The 26,310-nt window shown below is 42.8% G+C and overlaps 1 protein-coding gene across 6 annotated transcripts in view; it reads left to right on the forward strand.

Moving 5' to 3' along the window:
* Positions 1 to 26,310, forward strand: part of LOC149191425 (pentatricopeptide repeat-containing protein At3g62470, mitochondrial-like) — a 100,949-nt gene that overhangs the window by 58,340 nt on the left and 16,299 nt on the right. The window contains exon 2 of one of the 6 annotated variants that reach the window (XM_089404260.1): positions 4,868 to 5,253. The exons of the other annotated variants lie outside the window; for them this stretch is intronic. Within the exon in view, the coding sequence (XP_089260386.1) occupies positions 4,868 to 4,878 (11 nt within the window). The 3' untranslated portion in view covers positions 4,879 to 5,253. Of the gene's footprint in view, positions 1 to 4,867; positions 5,254 to 26,310 lie in introns of those variants that run through there. 6 annotated transcript variants of the gene reach the window in all.

Below are 26,310 nucleotides of genomic sequence, written 5' to 3' on the forward strand. Positions count from 1 at the left end.
GATGAGACCCTCCCTGCTTCTTCTGTTCAGAAGCAATCCTCTGTCGTCAATCTTTCTTCATGTGGCCGAACTTGTGACAGTAATTACACTGCACATTTTTCTTCTTAGCAGGATCAGAAGGTTGAGAAGAACTTTTCTGCTGGAAGGACTGAGAGGACTGATATTTGGCAGCAAAAGCATTTTCTGAGGAGGCTGATGAAGCACCACTACCAAACCGCTGTTTCCAATGATCCTGCTGTAGGAGTTTGGTGCATAATTTCGGAAACTTCAGATCAACATTAGTGGAGGTAATGTTGAGTGTTTCTATGAAGTGCTCATAAGGTTTTGGTAGACTTTTCAGAGTGATGACTACCATATCTTCTTCCTCCATGGTCCGACCAATGGCTTCGAGCTGATTCAGAATGTCTTTAATCTTGTTAAGATGTTCCTGTAAAGACATACGTTCGTCCATCATGATGGAGAACAACTGATTCTTTAGAAAGAAAGCTCTGCTCTTGTCGAATGTCTCGTGCAATTCCTTCAAATGTTGCCAGATTTCGGCAGCTGTCTTGCCGGAAGGAATCCGTGGTAACTGATCATCTGTCACAGAGAGTTTGAGAAGCATAACAGCATCTCGATTTCGATCATCAAACTTATCTTGATCGGCACCATCTGTACCAGGACGGAGCTCTTTGCCCAAAACGAGCTGGTCAAGACGCCTATATTCAAAAATGGTCAACATTCTCTGTTTCTAGATGTTATAATTGGTGCCATTAAAGCACTGACTGACTTCCAACATCAGATTGGTTAGCGAGGCCATCTGCACGTTTCCTAAGACACAGAAAGCAATAAAGGAGTCCGGCACGGATTTCAATGCAAATGCCGGCTGATCCGGACAAAATCTGACAGATGCTGGTGTAAATATGAAATAGAACCAGAAATCGTTCTGAGAGGCTTAGGCAGGAAGGAATGCCAAATGTTGATTCTTCCACGTAGGATCGAACACTGAGAAGCACGATTTACGTAAATAATCACTAGCCAGGAACAACTTTAACTTTAAATACAGCAACAAATTGAGCCACTTTAGGAGCGCAGAACAACAACGTCTTGAATCCACGATAAAAAAAATCCTTCCACGCGAAAGAAAAACACAAATTTCACAAACGCTGGCCGTTAAAACCTGCTACACACTTACGCGGGGGCTCGCATGGTACCTTGTTTCCCGAATGATAGGAAACCCAATCCACGGGCACGGAAGACGATTTTGACGTTAAAGCTTGCAGGAGTTGATGGCGTCAATATAAATGTGCCACAGGTGAGCGCTAGATTCCCTTTGCTCCCTCGACTGTAATGAACTCGGCTCAGCAGAACACGTCCCTTCGAATATTATGCGACGACCCTGGCTCATAAATTGTGATGCCACGCGGAGAGAGAAGCTGCATCAGCCACAGTGATGCTAGTAAAAAAAAATGGCCACGAGTCGTCTGCCTACCTCGGCTGATAAATCCAGTGGGGACTGGTTTTCACATTAACGATCTGAGGAGGCTTCTCGCAGTGCTTCGCGTCAAAATTGCTTCCCGTTCAGAGACTTTAGTAGCACGACTGCGCATACACTACCCTCGACAGTCGTAGAGCACTGCAGAAGCGCTTCTTCAAACTGCAACTCGAGGCCGGATACGACAAAGGAACGAATAGGGTAACGATGAAACCCCAAGCAGAGCCCGTCCTCGAATCAACAGGTGCCAACGACAGTTAAAACGAAGAATCGCGCTAAGTTCGTCTCCGCATCAGCAAAAAAATTATTTTCAGACTCTTAGAGATACAAGTGTTGTCCTTGATGGCAACTCACTCACAGGTCAATTCAGTTTTGGTAAAAGGCAACTCACAGTACAACAGGTATATTCAGAGGTTACAGGGCAATGGTACAGAAGAACAGGAAGATGGAACTAAGGTCTACTGATCAAAATAAAGAAGGTAAAGGAAAAAGCTGATACACGCTGGTCCACTTAGTCAAAACAACATATACACGCTGTTCCACATAACAAAAAGAGCATATACATATACACACACTCCCACAGAAAGAAAAGCGCGTACATGATCGGAAAACCTAGGTATTTGGTCTGTGGTATTGACCTAGGTATTTGGTCCAAGGTATTGGTCCTAAGTGGTTTTGGTCCAAGGTATTGACAAAGGGCCTAAAGCTATATAAGGAGGAGAAGATCATAAGGCCAAGTGTGCAAGTGTATGGGTTTCTAAGGAATACTTCTATCTGAAGTATATTTTATGTTGCAGGGGCTATGTTTGTGATTTGATCTAAAATACTTTGTGCACCTTGAATTCAATGTTGGATCAGGATCATGAGACCTGAAGTGACTTATTATTGGATGATCTGATATTGGTTGGGCTAGATCTGACTGTGTACACCTGTTTTATTCTTTAAATGTCGTGATCTGGGTTTGTCTGAAGTTCAGAAGTGCATCAAAGTTATTTGCAAATATGTATGCTGGTTCGTCTCTTCAAAAGCGCGTGTACACGCAGGTTATACCCTTCAAAATAGCGTGTACAAAAGAAAAGCTTCTTTTTCAGATCTGACTGATCTATCTGATCAAATTCTGTTGTTTTACTGTTGTCTGTCAATGAAGTCTTCTTAGATCTAAATGTAAAATTGAATGCATAAGGAGGCTGGTATTTGATTGATTGATTGTATAAGTGAGAAGAAGTGATCTCTGTCGCTGCTTGTGTAAAGCTCTGTAAGTTGACAGTAGATATTCAGTATATTGCTGGTTGGTACAGACTTGATTCAAAAGTTTATGTTTGCAGTAGTTTTGAAGGTATACGTAGGTTTGATTAACGGAAGTAGCATATACACACAGTTAGCCAAGTAGCGTTTACACTCTGATGCATGGTTTTTGAGGTTACAGCTAGTTCTAAATGATGATGCAGGTTTATGGGTTTAGCACAGTGTTCTGATTGTTCAGATTAACTGAATGTTGGTTGATGCAGTTTAAGTGTAAAAGTTTTTGATGGGTCTAGCATGAAAATTGGATGAAACGTGGCCTTCAGATTGTGGTGTTGTGATCCAGGAGTATCCAGTCTGAAAATTCATGAAACGTGGTCCCTGGAGGAAGAAAGAAGGTCGTAGCCTTCTGTAGGTCGGCGCCTACGTACTAGTAAACAAATTGGCTTGTACAAGAGCTAGGGGGTTGCAGCTCCCTTCTAGTAGAAGCTGGAAAACGAGAGAAGGTTGTAGCCTTCTGCAGGTGGGTGCCTGCGTACTGGTATGAGTCTGCACCAGTACAAGATTGTAAACAAATTTTCTTATTATTAAAAGAAGACAGAGACGACAGCAGCAGGTGGTTTTCACCCACATTGGGTTTCCACCTTAAATCTTGTTGTTCATCTGTGCTGCTTATGTGTGATGCTTTATTCTGCTTTAACTGCACTTTCTAATAAGTTACTGATGTACTGGTTTCAGATCAACACATGATAAATTGTCTAAATCACAAATTCTCTGGATATACGTTGGTTTCTCTAATCACAGTTGCGTGTACATGCTAGTTCACTTCATTGAAGTAGCGTATATAAATCTGTTTGAGAAATAAAATTATTGATCTGATAATATTGATTCACCCCCCTCTTAGTATTATTTCCAACATCTTCTGGGGCAGCGAAGAGGAGGGTTTTTATGGGATAGCGAGGAAAGGTTTCTTCTAGGGAAACAAAGGAGGATTCTTCTGGGTGATTGAAGTAGAGATCTAGAGATCGAGTTTCTCTAAAGGAGACCAACGAAAGCCTAGAGACCTAGATTCTCTATAGGAAGCCGAGAAGGAGCAATGTGAAGGATAGAGACCGAGTTTCTCTAGAAGGAGTCGAGGAGGAAAGCAGTTTGAGATCAAGAAAGGCGAGGAAGGGAAGAGGCAGAGCATCAAGATTAGTGACAAGGCTCTTGGGAGGATACTAGAGTCAAGGGTCTGTGTCATGGTCTTGGTACTTATCAATTGAAGATCTAGAAGAAGAATTTTGATCGGGTTTTCCTCTCAAGAAGGTGAGAGGTTTTGGCCTTGGCTAAGAAGCCTACATATTGTGTCACTTGTCTTTTATTGTACGTATTGATAATTGCCTTGATGAAGAAAACACAATAATAACATAACGAAGAAAAGACTATAAGCTAAGAAGTAAAAGTACATCACAAGCAATTATCAAGCAGAGAAATCTGTTAACTCTGAATGCCCTAGAGTTCTCAATAGCGACTTTGTACACTTTGCAAGAGCTTTAATAAAAGACTTTGGGGGTCCATTCATAGGTGTTTTTCCTTTGGAGCATGGTGCATTGTGAGCTATTGGTATAATCTTTTTTATGCTTTGAATTATTTCATTTTTCATATATTCTTGTAAACTTGCTAGTGCAAAGCTATCTTGTGTTAGCGTTTGATTTGAAAGTAGGTTCTAGATATTAAAATTCTAGTTTATTTTCAAATAAATTTCTAGAAGTTTCAATTCATTGTTTGCTTATCTAAATCTATATGGACTAATGTGTGATTTGAGTATTGTAGAAGAATTTTTGTTGGATCAAGCATGAGGGGAAGTCTTTGGGAGACCAACCCACTCTTGAAGCACCTTCAAAGGAACTCTTATTTGTTATTTGGATTTTCATAGTTTATCTTACAAAAAGTGTCTTGCGGGGATTCATTTGGGCATAGCTTGTATACAAGCAATCATTTTAAAATTTAAATCTTTTTTAATAGTTTTGCATTGATTTATATTAGCTATTTGAGAACTTTTCTACACTAAACCAAGTGATGGGGTTCACTCCTATCACTTGATTTGGTTTCTTGTATAATATTTGTATTTTAGTCTCTCTACACTAATTTGTCTCTTAATTGTTGCAGCCCATAGTTAGAGTGTTGGTGATAAGAGCATCAAAGAAGGATCATACAGACCCTAACCATTTCCTTGGAGGACCTCTCAACCCCTTTCGAAGTTGATTTTTTGAGAAGGCCGTGGACAAAGAGGAGGGTTGCTATTTGGCAAGGACATGGGCATTTGAGGAGAATTGGCTCCTTGTCTTATGCACCATTTCATTCACCATTGGAGGCAAAGCTTTGGGACATCAAGAGACACTTAACTTCTTCAATCTTGATAACATTTTCATTGTACTTACCTCATTTTCTGAATTTGCCTTTCAAGAAGGAAATCTAGAGCTTGAGAAACCTCATACATTGTAGAGATTCCTCTTGAAGTTAGCTTGAGACCTATTGGAAGGTTCCTCATTGTGTAACATCTAATAAGATCTTAATTTTTCTTGTGGGAGCTTGGGTTTTCACCCAAGACATCCTTTTCTCCTTATTCGAAAGGAGGAACATGTGGGTGGTTTGATCTTGCAATTGTTTCTTAGTTTTTTCATCTCGCATGTCTTAAAATTAACACAACCTCACCTTCACAATCTGCTTTTCAGAATTTGCTTTTGCTACTTATTTCCAGCGTACGCTTTGCCACTTCAAGTTTTGCTTTAAATTACAAATTTTGAATTTTTCTTTTGGAGCAACTTACTTCATTATATGCAAACATCTCATTTCAAGTAGCAAAGTTGATTTAGTTGGCTCAACAATTTGCTTCATGTCTGCCTCACAATAGGCTCATTGTTTACATGCCCATTTATTTTAAGTTATTTGCTCATTTTGCAAACATATAAATAGAGAGCTTCATTTCATTGCTTTAGTTGGTTATTGGTTTATCATTTGTCAAAGCAATTACTTTGAGCAACTTACAATCTTATATGTTTATGAAGCTTATGTATCTTGCATTATTTTGAGCAATTATCCAAGTTATCTTGTTGAACATATTTCCATTTAATTGAAGCATTTCCCTTTATACAAGCACTAATAAACTTACTTGCATCCCATTTAGGCATATTAATATAGTTGCATTTTAATTTAATTTACCTCCAAGCATAAGCTTGGTTGAAAGACATTTCTTAGGGACCCTTTTCTTTTATCAACTTGAGGGACATAGACCCTCTTATGTGGTTAACGCGGGGACCTTGCAGTTGTCAGAGCCACAACCTCTGCAACACCGGAGGCATTGGGTTTGTTGGGTAACCCAAGGAAGGTATCATTAATATAGCCTTCGTTGTCTTTCTTTGGACCCCTTCCACAACTAACATACCTGACTTGTTTCAAAACAGTCGAAAGAAAGATCACATCTAGACTAGGCATTTAGATTAAAATTTACCAAGATAATTGCATTCAATCTTAGTTTAAGTGCATTTCATGCTAACACATCTTGCTATTTTACTTGCAAATTATTTTATGTACTTGTCATTGATGCAAATATCTTGAGTTGATTATCTTATTTAGGCAAGTATCATCTTGTTTCACTTTTGCAAGTAAAGTTTAATTTGTTTTCTTTGCAAGTCACTCTATATTGCTTCCATACATGATTTGGATTTGTGAATGATTTATATTTTGAAAGCATTTCCTGAAAGCAAATTTTATGTCTTGCATATATCTTGCTAACATCTTTTGTTTGATTTACAGGGTTACAAGTGTTTCAATTTGAAACACTTCATTTTTCTTGAGCAAGTATTATTTTATTTTAAGCAATATTGGAAGACATTGGTTATATGTATGAAAATTTTTGATTCATGTGTTGATGGTTATTGAAGTTCATTTTATTTCATATTGTTCACATTATATTTGCTCATAATCTTGAAAGTAATCCATTTCACTCCCACATCTCCTAGAAACTTCACATCCTTTCTAACTTAGTTTTCCATTTAGGGACCACCCCCCTTAGCTGACCTAGGAGAGAGCTTAAACAGAGAGAGTTGGGAATAGGTGACAACCCCATCTCTTAAATTTGCCACCAACCACACCTTGTGGGGTTAAGGGCTTTTCTCACTAACTTAGGTGTGTGTGACACACGACAAAGCAAGTCCAACATTTTGGCGCCGTTGCCGGGGACAAGTCCTCTTGTACCTGGGAAATCGACTAACTTTTGGTTTTGGCATTTTGGACTTTTAGGATTAGATTCTTGCTCAAGTGGCGACTCCACTTAATCCAAATCTTGCAAGAGTTTCTACTAGGAGGCATCCAAGTAGTCTAGTTAGCCCCACTCTTGAGCCTGAAAGGGTTTTTAGAGAGAGGTTAAAGAGACTCTCTCATAGTAGACTTCTTGCTAATCTTGGGCAAGAGGCTATTTCTGATATCCATTTGCTTTTTCAAGAACAAGTAGAGCCAAGCATCATGAATGATCTTTTTGCTCCTTGTAATTTTACTAACATAAATGGCTATCCTCACAATATCCCTGACAAGGCTATTGAAAAGTTGCCTTCCTTTCAAGGTAACAATGCCATTAGTGCTGCATCACATGTCAAGAATTTCAATGTTTGCATTTTCAAGTGGTGTAACACTGCTAACTATGAGGATGTGAAGATGAGACTTTTTGTTCTCTCTTTAGAAGAGGATGCTCTTGATTGGTTCACTGAGCAACCTGCTAACTCTTATGACTCACAAGCTATCATCATTGCTTTCATAGGAAAATTTGGAGAGAAGAAAGAGAATAGGCACTTGATCAATGCCATTAGCTTTATGAAGAAGAATGAAAATGAAACCATGGAGGAATTCAATAAGAGATTCAATGATTTGGTAAAAAGCATGCCTGCTACTGTTAAGCCTCCTGATGAGTTTCTTTTGTGCTCATATTTAGATGCTTTTGGTGTTGATACTACCTATGAGTTAAGAAGGAAAGAGCCTGCAAATTTGGGTGCAACTCAATCTGAAGCCTTAAAGATGGAAAGGGCTAGAAGGGAATCAGGAAAGTCTGAAATTCCTGGTTTCAATAGAGGGCCATCAAAGTCTCATGATTCTAAGGGGAAGGCAAAGGAAGAAAGTGCACATGATCCTATTAAAGAATTAACCCAACTTATTAAGACAATGGAAGCAAATCACACTACTCAAATGAATGCCATCCAAAATAGATTGGTGGCCATGGAGAGGAATCAAGCTGGGAGATTCCAAAATCGAGGTAATGATAGATGGAAAAAGAAGGGACCTCCCAATGAGCATAGGCCACCAAACCCACTTGAGTCTACTAATTTAGTTGATGATTCAATCCCCTATTGTAGACCTTGTGATGAGATGCATGATGAAGCCACTTGCCCTTATGCAATAAGGATTTTAGAAGGAGGAATGGTTGGGACAAGTGAGCAAATTAATGTGGTTGGCAAAGAGCATCATTTGTCCATGGAAAATTGGATGGGAGTTTTTTTTTTCCAAAGAAAAAATCAGTGACTTTCTATTAATAAAATGAAAAGTTACATTGTGTATATGCATAAAGCATTCAAAATTTGTCCCAAGGGACCCGTGTGTGAACAATACACACGCTTAGTAGCAGAGCTACCAAAAAATAAAAATAAAAGTAAAATTACAGATTGCCAGATGAATTGGACTTTTCTTTTTTTCCTTTTTTCTTTTGAACTTTTTTCCAGACCCCAAGTGATGGAGTAGTAGAGACAATTGCCAGTTCATTATTTCTGGATATGTTTGGAGCTTCTTTATCTGAATCAGAACTTTTAGATACATGAGTTCACTTAACTCCACCTGTGCCTTGATTGTTGTTTTTTCCTCTAATGGGTTTTCAAGGGTTGGAACAACGGTAGATCTATTTGGATTCTCTGCTTGGTTGTTCTGTTCTTCCTCCTCTTGAGAGCCTTGTTGTTTTTCTGTCTCCGGCTATTGCTAAGTCTCATCCATTTCTTCATCCTCCTCATTTGACGATGGGGGTTCTGGAAATTGCCATCCTTTTGGTTTTTGCGGTCTCTTTTTTGTTTTTTTCTTTGCTTGCTTGCATGTGTTTTGCAAGTGCCCTGTTTGATGGCACACCCTGCATCTAAATGCAGTGTTTTCAAAATCTAACCACTGTGTCCACCTGAAATCTTTGTGTGTCATATGAACACATTCCGGAAGGCCTTTGCTTAAGTCCATCTCCACACAGATACGAGCAAATGTGAAGATCCCTTTTTCCATTCTTTCTCGATCTAGCTTTAGAAACCTTCCCAAAGAGTTTCCCATGCATTCTAATACCAGATGGTGCCAAAAAGGTAGTGGGAGATTGTGAAGCCTTACCCAAATCGATATTTTTGAGACCACCATTGAGTTTGCATCAAAACCAAGGAACCATGGGGTTATGAAGAGCCCCGCCCTTCCCCAGAACCATGGTCCGTCATTTATGACATGATTGTAATCTTTTTTACTTTCAAACTGAGCAACAAAAAACCTTTTGCACACATAAATATCGCAATCTTTGATCCAGTTGAGATAGATCCACTCACTTAGATCTTCAGATTTGGGCTAGAAACCATTAAAGCGACAAATGATAGCTTTTGCTTGTAAAGTATCGAAGAGACCACTTACTTCTGATAATTCTATAGACAAATTTGGAGCTTGATCCATCTTTTCTACTATGTACGAACCTGGAATTGTCAGGTTTGGGGTTTGTTTGTCCTGAGTACCAACTTTCCCTCTTAATACATCTTTAAAAGAGGCCTGACCCTTGTCTGTCGGTACTGATCTGGCATATGTGCTTGCTCTTGGGGCTCCTCCTTTTAGCCGTAGATTCTGGATAATGGTAGAGTTCCTTTGAATACCATAATCTTTCAAAGGGATCTCTTCCTGTAAAACTTTCCCGGAAAAAATCAAACTTTGTAATGAAGCAGAAATACTTGTGACATTTTGGGCATTTTGCTTCAGATCTGTCACTTGATCCGTACTCCGGACCCATAACATTATCGATTTCCCAGAGATAGTTTTGATAAAAATTTGATACAAATCCTCCGGATCTGGGTCTGCTCCGCTGTTGCCGCCTCTGGACTTTTGTCCCTTGTTTAAAATCGTCATGTTCAAAATATTGAAAATAACATTCAATAAATACCACATAAAAAAGAAAAAACCAGTGATCAACGCAGGATAGTTGTCTGCAAAACTCTGCGTGGCCTTCTCTAACCCCGAAAGGACAACGTTTTTGTCTCCATCCACTGCTGCCACAGAGCAACCAGTCGAGGGCTCAATTTGCCGACATCTCAATGGTAGAGTCGACCCATTTAATCCGATCGGAGGTTTTCTAGCTAAAATCTCCGATTGTTGAACCACTGCATGCATCAGAGCCGACCTGGTTTCCATCTCCGATCTTCTTAGAAACCCCAACTTCGGTAAAGAATAAGAAACCCCCACTCTTGACGGCACAATGCAGGCCAACGAAAGCCATGTGGAAGCAGTCTTCGGGTTTATGGAACCACTGAGGTTTTGCTGCATGCAAGGAAATCGAAACGAAGCCGTCAAAGTAGATCCGCCGTCCTGAGATCTTGTTTGTTGCATCGTCTATTTGGATGGGAGTTATGGAGAATAGCCAAAATATAAATAAGAAGTCTCCATCTTCCCATAGTGTGAATAACTTTGAAGAGATGGATAGGATCACTGAATTGTATGGAGAAAATCCTTCACCAAAGCAGATGTTAGAAATGGCCAAAGATAGAGAAAGGGCAAGAAATAGGGAAAGAAATCAAAATGCCCATAAAACTTTCACTCCACCTACATCTGGTTTAAATATTGATTTGGGAGGATGGATAAACAATGCAAAGATTTTAGTACCTGTGACTGAAATCCTAAAGATTCCCTCCCAAAAGTTTAAGTTGTTGAAAGCCATTGATGCACCTCATGTGAAAGAAATGTCAAATTTTGCTAAGGATGGATGTGAGGATGCCCCTATCATTTTGCAAAGTAGTGATATGTGTAGAGGTAACAAGGACCATCAACCTTTCTTTATTACATTGTTGGTTAATGGGTTACTTTTGCATAATTGTATGTTTGATTTTGGGGCATCATCTTGTGTCATGACCAAGAAGGTCATGAATCAGTTGAACTTGAGGATTTCTAGACCTTACCACAACATTTGTGCTATGGATTCAAAAATTATTGAATTTTGTGGTTTGATAAAGGATCTTCAAGTCCACTTGGCAGTGCATCTTGATATTATGATCACCATGGACATTGTGGTGATTGATGTGCCTGATGCTTGGGGGATGTTATTGTCTAGAAAGTGGGGAGCTGATATAGGGGGTAGTTTGCAAATGGATCTAAGTTATGCTACCATCCCTAATAGTGAGGGCATCATGGTTAGATTGGATAGGGAATTGGAGGGAAAGTTTCATGTGGAGAATCCCAAGAAGCCTTATAATGAAATTGTTTATGAATTTGATGACTTGGGAAATTATGCTATCTTGGCTAACTCGATTGCTCCTTTGGAGAAGGAAGTGGAAACAAAGAAAGATTGGATTTGACATATGAATTTTGATGGTGCCCATTCAAAGTTTGGTAAGGGTGCTGGAATTGTCCTTACCTCCCCACTTGGTCATATATTCAAGTTTGCCTATAGATTGGAATTGGATGCAACTAACAATGTAGCAAAATATGAAGCTTTATTGTTAGGTATAGAGTTGGCAAAGAACTAGAAAATTAAAATGCTTAGTATGAAGGGGGATTCTGATTTAGTCATTCTTCAAATAAAGAGTCAATTAGCATGTAATAATGATAGATTTAAGAAGTATCGTAATGCTGTTTGGGATAACATGGAGTACTTTGATGCATTAGATCTTCAAACAATTCCAAGAGAAGGAAATAAACAAGCCGATGAGCTAGTTGTTGTTGCATCTACCTTACAGCTTGGAGAGAACTTGATGGATGATAAGATTAAGATGGAAATTATTTTTAGACCATCAGTTCCTGATAATATTGAGCATTGGCAAGTCTTTAATGATGAAAGCCAAGTGATTCGATTTTTGAATAATATGGAGGAATTTTCTGATTTTAAGGTTGGCTACAAAGAAGAGGGTTGCAAGTATGAGGAGTGTAATGCTGTGTCAAATCCCACTCCTAGGGATCGTGTAGCCATGGAGCAAATGTTTGATAGACATGATGCTGTGAAGAGAAAAGAGGATAAGAAAATTGACCCAGGGGAATTCATTGAAGTAAACATTGGCACCCCTCATGATCCAAAGATGATTAAAATAGGGAAGGGTACCAATGAGGAGGAAAGGAAAAAGTTGATAAATTTACTTCAAGAATATAGGGATGTTTTGGCCTTTTCATATGAGGAGTTAAAAGGATATAGGGAGGATGTTATGGAACATACTATCCCTCTTAAGGATGAGAATGCCAAACCCTTTAGGCAAAAGCTTAGGCAAATAAATCCTAAGTTAGCCCCCTTGGTGCAAAAGGAGTTGCAAAAGATGCTCCAAGCTAGAATCATAGCTCACACTAGGCATTCCACATGGTGTTCAAACTTGGTTATTGTGAGAAAGAAGAATGGTTCAATCAGGCTATGTGTGGATTTTCAAAATCTTAATTTAGCTTGTAACCCTTTACCGAACATGGAGACTTTATTAAAAAGGGTAATAGGATCTAGAATGATGTCTTTATTAGATGGATTTTCAAGTTATAACCAAGTCATGGTGAAGAAGGAAGATAGACATAAGACAACATTCACCACACCATGGGGTACTTTTGAATATTTGAGGATGCCTTTTGGACTAACAAATGCTGGAGCAACTTTTCAAAGGGCTATGGACTATGCTTTCAAGGGTCTTATTGGGAAATTCATTGAGATTTATCAAGATGACTTAACTGTTTTTTCTAAAGATGGAATTTCTCATGTAGGCCATCTAAGGAAAATTTTTGATAGGTGTAGAGAGTATGGGATATCCTTAAATCCTGCTAAATCTATTTTTGGAGTGACTGAAGGGAAGCTGCTTGGTCACATCATTTCCAAGGATGAGACCAAGATTGACCCTGAAAGAGTTGAGGCAATTCAAAAGATTGCTTTGCCTCACAATGTTAAGTCCCTTCAATTCTTTTTAGGGAAGATCAACTTCCTTAGAAGGTTCATGCCAAATTATGCTGAAATTGACAAACCCATTCAAACCCTTTTAAAGAAAGATGCTAAGTTTGTTTGAGGGGATGAAGGAAGAATTTTTTTTCAAGAAATTAAGGATTCTATTGTTAAAACACATGTTCTTGTGAACCTTGATTATTCAAAGGAGTTTTTGATTTTCTCTTTGCATCTGAAGATACTGTTGCTGGAGTGTTGCTTCAAAAGAACAATGAAGGGCATGGGCAACCTATTGCCTTTATGAGTAGAGCCCTTCAAGGGTATGAGTTGAAGTATCGTGCCATGGAAAATCAGGCTTATGCCTTAGTCAAGTCTCTTAAGCAATTTAGAGTTTATGTGGGATATTCTAGAATAATTGCATTTGTTCCCCACTCTGTTGTGAAAAATATTTTAACTCAAACTGATTGCTTGGGAACTAGAGCTAGGTGGGTCTCAAAGATTCAAGAGTATGATTTAGACATTAGACCTACCAAGCTAATAAAGTGGCAAGGGTTGGGAGGACGCTACGATTGATTTTTCAAAATGATTTGGAACCAATTTCATCAGAACTTCAAAGATTAAGCCAACTTGAATGGTATAAAGACATTATTTATTACTTGCAAAATTTGTCATGTCCTAACCATTTAGTTGGCCATAAAAGAAGAGCTTTAAGGCTTAGAGCAACTAAGTATTGCATTATGAAGGATGGTCTGGGTTGGAGAAATCCAGAGGGGGTGATACTTAGATGTGTTGATGAAGTTGAAGCCAAAAAGCTTCTCATTGAGTTTCATTTAGGATTTTGTGGAGGGCATTATGCTGCTAAAACTACTACCCATAAAATCCTGAGAGCTGGTTATTATTGGCCTTCCATTTTTGCTGATGTGCACAAGTATGTTAGAGGTTGCCAAGCTTGTGAATTATTCATTGGGAAGCAAAAGTTAGCTTCTTTGCCTCTTTAGCCTGTGGTCGTGGAAGTTCCCTTCCAACATTGGGGGCTTGACTTTATAGGGAAATTTAATGAAAATTCAAGTAATGGCTACTCATGGATTTTGATTGCTACTGATTATTTTACTAAATGGGTAGAAGCCATCCCTACAAGACACGCCACCGACAAAGTAGTGATGGATTTCCTTGAAAATAAGATTATCATTCGTTTTGGTGTCCCTGCCAAGATCACAACTAACGATACCAAGGCTTTTAGTTCTGCTGAATTCTCAATATTCTGCTTTAAGTATGTGTTAATTTTAGGTATGTGCTATGCTTAGAGCAATTTATTTCAATTTTCACAGTTAGCTCCATATCTTTTCCAGATTAGCAATCACATCAACATTAAAGTAAATTGCAGATAGAACATAAACGTAAATCGCAGAAGACAAGCCAAGACAAGAGGACACAAGATGTGGCGCTAGCCAGGGACAAACCCCAATGTGGGGAAACCCTTGATCAATTCTTCTTATATGTTCTTCAATAGTTCAGCAAAGAGAGAGAGAGATAGTACGTTTACAACAGAAGTCAACACTTTGACTTATCTAGATAAGAGCATAGATCATCTCGAAGAAGATGATACATGAGATCAGTTGAAGACATGCTGCTTCAACTAATTCTCCAAGGTGACTCCTTCACCTATCGTTGTGCTGCATTTTGTCATCATGCTGCACCTCACCGCGCTGCACCATGTTGCACCCATCATCACTATGCTGCATCTCATCACGCTTCATTAATCATGACTGTACCCATCACTGTACTGCATTATGTGCCATTGCTACACCATGTTGCCATCCTGACCTATGTGTTGGCTGCACCTTGCTTGCTTGTTGTCCCTTGCTTGCTTGTTGTCCCTAGCATGCTTGTTGTCTGTAGCATGCTTGTTGTTGCATGCTAGCTGTAACATTGCATGCTTGGTGTATACGCTGCTAAGTACCATACAACTGTCCCAATGTTAGTTAGCTGTCCCTTGCATGCTGCTCTCCTTCGGAGACAAATGCTCCCGCTGTTTCGGCAGTTCCCGGCAGTTTTGGCAATTTTCGGTAGTTCTGGCAGTTCCGGCTGTTCTCAGCAATTCCGACTGTTCCGATTGTTCCCGGCAGTTCCCGCAGTCCTGACAGTCTCGATAGTTCCGACTTTCCGGCAATTCCGACTTTTCCGAAAGTTCCGGCTTTTCCGACAGTTCCGGCATTTTCGGCTTCTCCGGCGGTTTCGGCTTTTTTGGCATTTTCGGCTTTTTCAGCAGTTCCGACAGTTCCAGCATTTCCGGCTTTTCTGGAAGTTCCGACTTTTCCGGCAGTTTCGGCTTTTCCGGCAATTTCGGCTTTTCCGACTTTTCCGGCAGTTCAGAATTTTCCGGCAGTTCCGGCTTTCTACCCTCAGGATCAGGGCAACGTTATTCCTTAGGATCTCTCCTCCTACTAAAACCCAAAGACAAGTAGAGAGAGGAAGAGATCCCAAGTGTGTTGAAATGACTTGAAGGCCACCTCTATTTATACTAAAATGTTGAGCACATGTGGGGTTTATTTGGTTGTTGGCCGACCTTGACGAATTGTCTTATAACGCAAATAAATTCATAACTCCATGAATACTTATCGGAATCGGATGATCTTTATATCAATCCGACACCTCTCGATGAGAGGGATCCAAGAAAAATATCCGCTGCCATAAATAAGATGACCCACATGGAGTTTGGCCCTAGTTGCCAATTTTAACACTTCCTCTCAACTAGGGAGAACTCCATTCGTTGATCCATATGTTCAACTGTACTATCTTTGCCATCAGTGCCCTGCACTGCTCTGATCTGCTAAGCTCTGCTTTGCTTTGATCTGCTGAGCTCTGCTCTTCTCTGCTGAACCATGAAGAAGAATAATTGATCGAGAATGTCTCATACCATTTTCTACTGACCCGAAGTCAGTTTTATTGATCCCAGATCAATATCACAAGAGAGTGTCTCAAACCACTCATTCTGATCCCAGATCAGTTTCATTGATCCCAGATCAGTTTCATTGATTCCGGATCAATGTCACAAGAGAGTGTCTCAAACCACTCATACTGATCCCAGATCAATGGAGGTCATCCTAGCATAGGGAGTATAGTAGATACAGCGATGCGTCCATCGATAGTACTACTATGGTCCCTATCCTCATTTCCCTGCTCATTGATCAGATGAGAGGTACTTCCCATGAGTCCCAGACTGAATGGGTAGGATGCCTCGACAGAAGAACTAATCATCCTGTCCATAGGAGAACGAATCATCTTGTCAGTCGATGCCACGGAGAACTAATCATCCTGGCCCACAGGAGAACTAATCATCCTGTTCCACAGTCGCCACGGAGAACAAATCATCTTGGCCCATAGGAGAACTAATCATCCTGTTCCATAGTCGCCACGAAGAACAAATCATCCCGACCCACAGGAGAACTAATCATCCTGTTCCACAGTTGCCACGAGAGAACTAATCATCCCGGCCCACAGGAGAACTAATCATCCCGGCCCACAGGAGAACTAATCATCCTGTTCCATAGTTGCCACGGGAGAACTAATCATCCCGGCCCACAGAAGAACTAATCATCCTGTTCATAGCGCACCACCAGGGGAGGGTGAGTCGCCCTGTGGTCGTATGTTGCTCCAGTAAGTACCCCAAGCCCCCTAGAGCTCCCAGAGCTCAATGCATGCAACATGCAGGACCCTTATAAGAAGGTTTCTCAACGAATCCAAGTCGTTCGGGAAAGTCACAGATTTGACCTTTCTCCGGGGCTTTGACAAAATGTCTGCGACCTGTATATCAGTGTCAATGCGATGGAGCCTCCTCGCTCATCGACTTACCATATCGTAGATAAGGCAGTATCTGATGTCTATCTGCTGGAGCAATCATCGAATACGGGATTCCTCAATAATCGAATCCCCCCTCTGGTTGTCATAGAGAATCACAGTGGTATTCATCATGTGTACAAACAACTCACTTAAGAGCTTCTGCATCCATGCAGCTTCACACGAGATCATACTCGTAGCTATGTATTCGGTCTCGGCGATGCTTATAGCAACCGACTTCTGCTTCCTGCTCATCCATGATATCGAAGCAGAATCCAAAGAGAATCAACACTGAGAAGTGCTCTAGTGATCCTCCACACTGCCTGCCTAGTTAGCATTCGGATAATCATGTAGTTTCATATTTCCGGCAGTGTATCTCAATCCATGAGAGGTTGTGCCCCGAAGATATCTCAGAAGATTCTTGGCACCAATCCAGTGAGGCTCAACCAAATATGAGCTCACCATGCTAACTGCAAAACATATGTCCAGACGGAAGTTCACCAAGAACATCAACGCAAATGAGTTTATATAACTCAGAGGCATTGTAATATTCCTAATTAGCCATGGCTAATTGGAATATTCGATTTTGTTCAATTTTTGCCTTCTATAGTTATTTGTAAATGAAAAGTGAGGAAGGGGGACATAACTCACTTTAGAATAAAAAGTCACTTCCGAGGTAGCACAACGTTGTGACTTAAAGGGGAGCCAAGGGGGCCAAAGGGGGACGCAGAAATGAAGCCCACGCAAACACATGGAGAGACTACGCAGGAGGGAAGAACACGTGGTAAGAGGAGAATCACGCAAGACAAGGTGAGCCTAGGGATTGTGAGAGGCAGAGGCTATAAAATAGAGAGGAGCCCCCTCATTTTGGATCATTCAGTTATGTGCATTTTGAGCTAGTTGTTTCGACTTCTGAGTACGCTGGCTGTTTAGCTGGTCTGCAGCGTTGTTTAGTGCATTGAGTGTCTCCGTTCGAAGATCTCACCCTTAGCTTCGAGGGACTTCGAGTGCCTGCTCGGGCAAGGTATTTCCATCGTTATTTCAGCAGTAGTTTTATCAGCATTTCAGCAGCAGTTTCATCAGCATTTTGGAGGACTGCGCAACACTTGGAGAGGGACGCAGTTCTTTTTGGTTGTAGTGCTGGATTGGGGTTTGCAGGTGGAGTTATGTTGGGAGATTGAGCAGGGGTCCAGCTCTTGTTTCATTGGAGGATTTTTGGCAGGGTTTTAGGCAGTGTTTCAGGTAGAGTTTAGAGGGGTTTTCTTCAGTGGCAGCGTAGGGCATTGAGGAACTGCGCAGAACCCCAAGAGGGTGCTTTTCGGGGGTCAGCCATTCCAGGAAAGCTTTCTGGGTTTCTCTAGGTTTCTTGAGTAGAGCCCGAATCCAGAGTTTCAGCTTTTTTCGAGGAGGGGAGCAGCCCCAAATCATCATTTGTTTTCTAGCAGCAGCAACAACGTAGTAGCAGCATCCACGCAGAGAGGCCATTCTTGTCATTCTGAGAGTATTTCTTCACTTGCCCTGTGCAAGTTGAGGTGCCATCTGTCTAATCACCTCTTGTACTCATTTTATTGCTCAGTATAATAAAAATGGCTTAGCATTTCTCGCTGCATTTCTTGTGCATCTGCTTATATTTCCGGTTTACATTATTATATGTTGTTCCACTGTGAGATGATGGTGGATGGGAGCTCTGGCGATCGGCGGCAATGGCGATAACCTAACCCTAGTTTCGACTCTGGTTCATTCCCTATTCCCCATGGCGGTTTTCAGACCGGGTTCATGGATCACGGGTCTCTGACCTGCGCGGGCCCTTCGTGCGTACAGCTATCCCCGGATTCCTGGCTCCTGGTTTACCCTAGGGTTTTCTACCTTCCCGGCGAACATTCACGAGCTGGTTTACCCTTCCTACTTGCTGTCGGTTCCCTGGTCGGCAGTTTTGGGCTTCACTATATTGTCAGGTTGCTATGGTAGAGGAGGACCTCGTGGACTACGAGGAGGACCCCATGCCAGATCAGGATATTTGGGCATATAATAACCGACCAGCCATGGAACCCTGGGGCAGAGAACAAGCATCAGCGACAGTTGCCTCTAACCTACAACCCCACCCGCCGCGCTCAGGGAAGAAGAATCATACGGATGTCAACCTGGCGGACCTTCCGGTTCTTGAATGCCCGCCTCTCTCGCCGGCCACGCTCCATCTTCTGGGTTCCTGCCTGCAGACTTCTCCATCTTTCGATTCACCTCTCCAGACCGCTGCTCAGCTTACCCTGCCGTCGCCTCCGCCTCCCATTCAACCCTCGAACCCATCATCCATTTCACTGACGCCGGCTAACCCCCAAGGCCCTCAGCGCCCCTCCCGTCCCACTTTTCACCCCGGCTCTAGCAGTTTGAACCCCCGCTCCCCTATCCGCTCGGGATGCTTCAGCTCCCCGCTGCTACCTGCTCGTTCGGTTGGGTCTGCACAGCATAGTACTTCTGACCTGTGCCGCAAGCTCCTCAAGGATTTCCCCATCGGCAAGCGCTCAGAAAAACAGAAAAAAGGGAGGTGCCTTCGAGCCATTGACTCAGATATCAACCTAACTTTCGGAGAGGACGTTCAGATGGCGGATGCAATTGACACTGCCCGTAAGGTTCTGGTCGGCCGGGTTCGTGGTCGAACATATTCTGTGGAAAGATTAAAGCAATGGACGGAGGAGATTTGGGGATCTCTGCTAAAGGAATTACCAGCTATCAGAGTCCTAGCAAGGGGATGGTTTGCCTTACACTTTCACAGACCTGAATACACCCAATGGATTCTATCCCAATTCTGGCATATAGAATTGGCTCCTGTTCTGCTGAAGCGCTGGGATCCACTGTTTGACCCGGAGCGAGAACAATTGGGCGCCGGGCCTATTTGGGTTCGACTACCGGGCTTGCCCATGCAATTCTGGACGCCTCAAGTTTTCAAGCGCATAGGAGATGCGCTGGGCACCTATCTTGAGCATGATAAATCCTATGAGCAACTGGAATTATGACCATGGCTAGAATCCTTGTTCATCTCGACACCAGGGCTGGGCTGGAGGAGAAAATCACCCTGCATCGCAGACACTTTTCGCGCAAGCAGCTGCTGGATTATGAAGGTGTTCCGTTTCGATGTCGTAGATGTCACAAAGTCGGCCATCTGTACAAGGACTGCCCTCTTCTTTCTGGAGTGACCTCGGAAAATACTAAAGGTACTAGACAACAGCCATCTGTGGAACAAAACAGAGGTGATATCAATCAGGGAGAAGGTGATCTGACACATAATGAGGCCCCTGCGAATGTGGAACCTGAAGGCACCAAGAAGACGAACAACAGAAGGAAGGCTTCATCGACTCCTGCACCACCTCGCACCCGGTCCAAGACAGCGGAGGCTGCATCATCTACCCCGGGTAATGAATCTCTCCCCATGACCTCTGCTATTTTATCAGAAGTTATGTTTTCTGTTATGCACTCCACATTGCAGTCATCACCTATTGAACCGGGCCCTTTTCCCTCTATTCACTGCACCATTGCCCCCCCTCCCCCTACCTTCTCCACCACTCCCTCCTCTCATAGGATGGACACTGCCCTCCCCAACCCCTCTTCCTCCCCCACCGGCTCTGGATCGCACCCCTACCACCTCAGACCTCGGGTCCGAACCAAACTCCTGGGCCTTGGTTCTTCCCCTGGCCGATACTCTAACCATAAACCCAAAAGAGGCCGTCCATCTAAGATCAACTCGGCCATACAAAATGCAGTGGCAGATGTCGCCCGGGGGCGACAATGCACAATCGAACGGGCACTTAGAGCAATTGAGCCCTTGGCCACTGGTTCCCCATGATTTGGCTCTCTTTCAACTGTAGGGGATTAGCCAACCCCAAAAAGAGATTGGCTCTCAAGAGACTGATCCATGAATCCAGATGTGACATCCTCTTTCTTCAGGAGACCCTTTGCACCTCGGATTCGGCTGTGAGAACCCTACAAGCCCTTCTACCAGGATGGATATTTCAGGGTATGGACGCATATGGTCGCTCTGGCGGTCTCGCCATTGGCATAAACCCTAGAAAGGTCAAGCTCTTATACTCTTGGGGTGGAAGAGGATTTATGGGTATGGACATCTTCATGGGAGAGATTGGTTTCCCTATTCGCATTATCAACATATATGGCCCGAATCAGAATCGCCTGGCCTTCTGGCAAATTTTTTTGGGAAGCAACCTCATCACTAGAGCCACCATATTGGGCGGTGACTTTAATTTCTCCCTGGGAGTCGGGGAATCCTGGGGACACCATGCTCAGCTTGATCCCATCTCAGAACAGATGAGCATGTTATTAGACTCTCACAGGCTTGTTGATTTTCCAATGAACAAGAAAGTCCCCACCTGGCACAACAGGAGAACAGGGGAGGCAGCTTTGGGAAGGCGATTAGACAGATTCCTGGTGCATGAAGACCTGATACAAAAACTTCCCCTGTACAGACAATGGGTAAGCTCGGGTGGCCTATCTGATCATCTTCCCATCCTCCTACAAGTCAGTGGTGCAAAAAAAAAACCCCGATCCCCATTCAAATTTTTTGCTGGATACTTACAAGACCTGGATTTTATTAATATGGTCACGGAATACTGGAGATCACAACCACCTCTGAGGGCACAGAGAAAGGCAGCGGATTTTTGTGACAGACTCAATGAACTTAAGAAATTGACTGAGACCTGGGCAAAGAGGAAACGACTGAGAGATGAAAAACTTCTTTTGGATACAGAGACACAGATTGCACAATTGACGGATGAAAGGGGGACTGGTTACTTATCTGAGGAATCAAAATCCCTATTGAACAATTTGGAAGTGCAAAAAATCAAGATCCTGCAAGAAAAGGAGGAACTGTGGAGGTTAAAAAGTAGAGCCATTTGGCTTAAAGCGGGGGATTGCAATACCAAATATTTCCACAACCTCGCAAATGGCAGAAAGGCCTCAAACACTATCTGGCAGCTGCCTTGTGAACCGGATGGATGGGCTACAACACACCAGCAACTTGCCAGATTGGGTGTATCACATTTCAAAAGGCAATTCACTGCCCCGACTGCAATAAATCTACCAGATATCATCAACCTTGCTGGTCACTTTCCTAGATTTGTTGAACAGGAGGATCTTGAGGATCTTACACAACCAGTCACAATGCAGGAATTGGAAAGTACTCTCAAATGGTTCAAAAAAGATAAGAGCCCGGGTCCGGATGGGTGGCCAGTGGAGTTCTATTTGGCCTTTTATGAACTGCTGGGGGAGGATCTGTTGGAAGTCATTGAAGAAAGCAGGATCACCGGGCACATTCACCCCCCTATGAACTACACCTTCATAGCCCTGATCCCTAAATCAGATGCCCCATCGTCCTTTAATGACTTCCGCCCTATTTCTTTATGCAACTGCCTCTACAAAATCATATCCAAGATTATTGCTAACCGTATCAAACCCATCCTATCTACTCACATCTTTGCAGAACAATTTGCTTTCCTCCATCACCGCCACATTCAAGAGGCCATTGGCACCGCCCAGGAAGCTCTACACTCCATAAAGTATAAGAACCTCAAAGGTATATCCCTCAAGATTGATTTAGCAAAGGCTTTTGATAAAGTAAATTGGCTCTACTTGAAGATGATCCTCACTCACTTGGGCTTCCCCCTTGAACTTATCGACTGGATTATGGGATGTATCTCTTCCGTCTCCTTCGCCATACTCATCAATGGCTCGGCCTCATCACCGTTCAACATCAACAGAGGAATCAGACAAGGATGTCCTTTATCCCCACTCCTCTTCCTAATTGTTATGGAAGGGCTGAGCAGGCTCATTGCATCTGCCAAAAGGAGTGGGGTTATCAGTGGACTCAAAATCATGGAGCACTATTTCCTCACTCATCTTCTTTTTGTAGATGATATCCTTATATTCATTAATGGGAGTGTCCGGGATTCCACTGCACTCAATGAAATTCTACAGCTTTTCTGTAGTGCTACGGGCATGGAGATTAACAGAGGGAAATCAACTATATCCCTCTCGGGGTGTACAAATCAGGAAACTCAGCTTGCAAACCAGAAATTCCCCTTCCAGGAAACAAACCTGTTGGAAGGCATCAAATATCTGGGTTTTAGACTAAAACCAGATGGATACAAGATTGAGAACTGGACTTGGCTCATCACTAAAATTGAAAAGAGGATCAACTGCTGGCACCATCGGCTCCTATCTAAAGCAGGCAGGCTTATGCTTATAAAAACAGTCCTCGAAGCCACTCCAGTATACTGGATGTCTCTATCCTGGATTCCCAGAGGAATCCTTAACAGAATACAACAAACATGTAACAGATTTCTATGGAATGGCAACAAAAAAGGAAAGATCTTTGCCTGGGCAAGATGGTCCAAGATTACTACTCCAAAAAAGTGGGGGGGGGGGGGTGGGGCCTAAAATCACTCCCGGAATTTGCGCAAGCATTGGCAGCCAAACAGGGATGGTTATTACTAAAACAGAATAGTCTCTGGGCGGAAGTCATCCACCACAAGTATATCTGGCCTTTGACCATCACAGACTGGGTCCGGCGGCCAAATTGGAATAGACAGGGTATATCGGCGATTTGGAAGGCCACTCTGAATGCCATGCCTCTAATCAGAGATAGCCTCTTATGGCGCATTGGAAATGGCTCATCTGTCCGCATTGGTATTGACCCATGGCCAGGTTCAGGGAATGCCCACAACTTACCAGAAGGGCTGGTTCTCCATCTAAACAACAGAGGCATAAAATATCTCTCTCAGATTGGCGACCAACAACACTCCACTATATACTCACAAGCATGGTTAACCGATCGGCAATGGAATCTGCCATATGAGTGGAACGAAGACTGGAAATCATACATACAGGCCTTAATCGAGTCCCATATTAGATTAAGGGAGGAGGAGGATGAGCTCATCTGGGCCATATCTAAAACTGGACAATACTCGCCGAAGCTAGGATACAACAAATTGATCGAAGCAAAAAATCCGGACAGTCACAAAAGCTGGTGGTCCGCTATCTGGCAACTGCAGGCCCAGCCAAGAACCAGACTACTTATGTGGAATATACTAGCGAACAAAATCCCCACGGGATCCAATCTTATGAAAAGGGCCTTCGCAGGCCCATCCTGGTGTGTATTATGTAGGAAAGAGGAAGAAACAACCCTCCATTTATTCCTTACCTGTTCGACCACCAGAGATATTTGGGCACAGGTCATTCAGACTCTAAACATCAACACGGACTGGCAGGGGGTGGACATTCAATCGGCGTGGGATCAGTGGTGGACATCAGTGGCGTCAGAAAAACCCCGGAATCTCCCCCTCTTGGTGGCCTGGCATATTTGGAACAGGAGGAATGCGATCATATTTGAGAACTGTACAGTAAATTGGAACCTCCTCCCCCCCATCATTTGTGCGGCATATGCAGAATTACCAAATGTGACCAAACAGATACAGTCCAAGAACATCACCCCAGAACACATAAACAAAGATGTGCCGTGGGCATACTTTGACGGGGCAGCCCAGCGGCAAGGATGTGGTGGTGGCATCCTTCTTCATCTAACAGACTCACATTACTTCCAGATATGCTTGGGACTTGGACCCGGAACAAACAACCATGCTGAACTTATGACCCTGCGTCATCTAATATATTTTGCCATGACCAAAAACTGCCAACAAATACAAATATTTGGAGACTCAAAGACTGTGGTTGATTGGTTTAACAACAAGTCCATTTGTCATGCATATTCTTTGAAACATATCTTGGAAGAAATTGTTTTTTTCAAAACATATTTTGACCAGATAACTGTTTCTCATATCTACAGGGAAAGAAATGCAATTGCTGACCGGCTTTCGAAAGAAGCGGCGGATCGTCCTCTAGGAGATTGGTTGATCGAGGAATTCACTCCCACAGGGACACACAAATTTTATCACAGACCATATATAGATGGACCACTACAGTGAGGCAATGGCCTCAATCTGAAAATTTTGATGAACTTTATTTTGCTTATACTCTTGTATATACCTCAGTATATTTCAGTATGATCTCATGTACAACATCTATGCACCTCTTATGATGGACACAGTACCTATCTCAGTATCCCAATGGGAACCTTATGTATTTATTTTTGCTTTTTAAACAGTGGCGACAAACCACATTACAGCATATGCCTATGGGCATCAACAGCATGTAATTTCTTATCAATAGAAATTATGAATTTTCTTCTTCGGAAAAAAATGCTGTTCCACTGTTATTTTATCACTTCTGCGTTATTATATCATTTGCACATATTTGGTTGGAGTTTTTGCTGGGATTTGAGGAATATTCTGGGTTAGGAATATTACAGTGGTATCAGAGAATAGATCTGACTCAGCCTGTGGAGCTAGCAATCTATGACATCAGGGGAAAAACCCTACATCTGTTACAGAGGTAGGAAATACAGAGACAGTGAGCGTAGGTTGGAGAATACCTACGGAGAGGGAGACTGTGTTCCGGTGGTGGACGCAGAACAGGAGGAGCCTGTGGTGGACGCAAAGCAGAAGGATCAGATGGCAGACGAAGATGGGAAGAGATTTGCAGATATGCTCCTCAAATTAGTGCAGGATCTGTCGAGACAGATTGAGGTGATGGGGCAGAGATTCACGGCAGTAGAGGCTAGACAGCATGAGAGCCCACGGGTTTTCCAGGTTGGTGAGGGATCAGGTGCATCCCACCATTTGCCAGAGCAGCGTGATACTGCGCAGCAGGTGGCCTCACATGCCCCTACACGCTCTACCATGCCCACTTTCTTAGGAGCCGACATGGGGGCCGTAGCCCAGCAGGAGGCAGAGCTCGGACATATGGGCGATTATTTTGCAGAGTACTAGGCCTATGGGCAGGAGTTCAAGGAAGCCCTCTCATTCAGAGATTTTGTTCAGCTCCAGCGGGATAGTAGACCCCGCGACCATCACAGAGGGTACCGACATTACCATGATGGTGACACCCACCGTGCAGCGAGTAGATTCCACTTGCCTATGTTTGATGGTTCATCAAACAGTTCGGCAAAGTCTTGGGGGGGAGAAGCTGGACATTTATTTCCAGCTTAACCAGATGTCGGAGGCAGAGGCCATCAAGGTGGCAACATTGCATTTGGATAGCGAGGCCCAGGATTGGTGGTTTCATGGGATGGTTACACTGGGGCACTCCAAAGTGACGACATATGCCGAGTTTACTAGGAGACTGATGGAGCGATTTGATCGGAGGGATCCAGAGCAGCATTTTGTGGAGCTGGCGCGGCTCAAACAGACAGGGAGCCCAGAGACCCACATTGCAGATTTCTTGAGGGTCTCCGTGATGGTGCCATACCAATCCACGACACGGAGGGTCTATATGTATGTTGAGGGGTTAGCAGAGCCACTTCGGGGTTTAGTCCAATCCACTAAACCAGCCACACTCCAAGATGCTATCAGCAGGACCCGGGACTTACAGGATGTCTTACCCAGGACCCGGACACCTTACCCCCAGAGACAGGCTTTTCAGTCTAAGGGGAAGGATATGAGGATTCCTCCTCCAAAGGGGAATCCAGGATGAGTACAGCTTGATGACGATGCCA

This window comes from Pinus tabuliformis, chromosome 2_2, assembly GCF_031772625.1.
Source record: "Pinus tabuliformis cultivar Carrire ecotype Pingquan chromosome 2_2, CPIR1, whole genome shotgun sequence".
NCBI classification, from domain to species: domain Eukaryota; kingdom Viridiplantae; phylum Streptophyta; class Pinopsida; order Pinales; family Pinaceae; genus Pinus; species Pinus tabuliformis.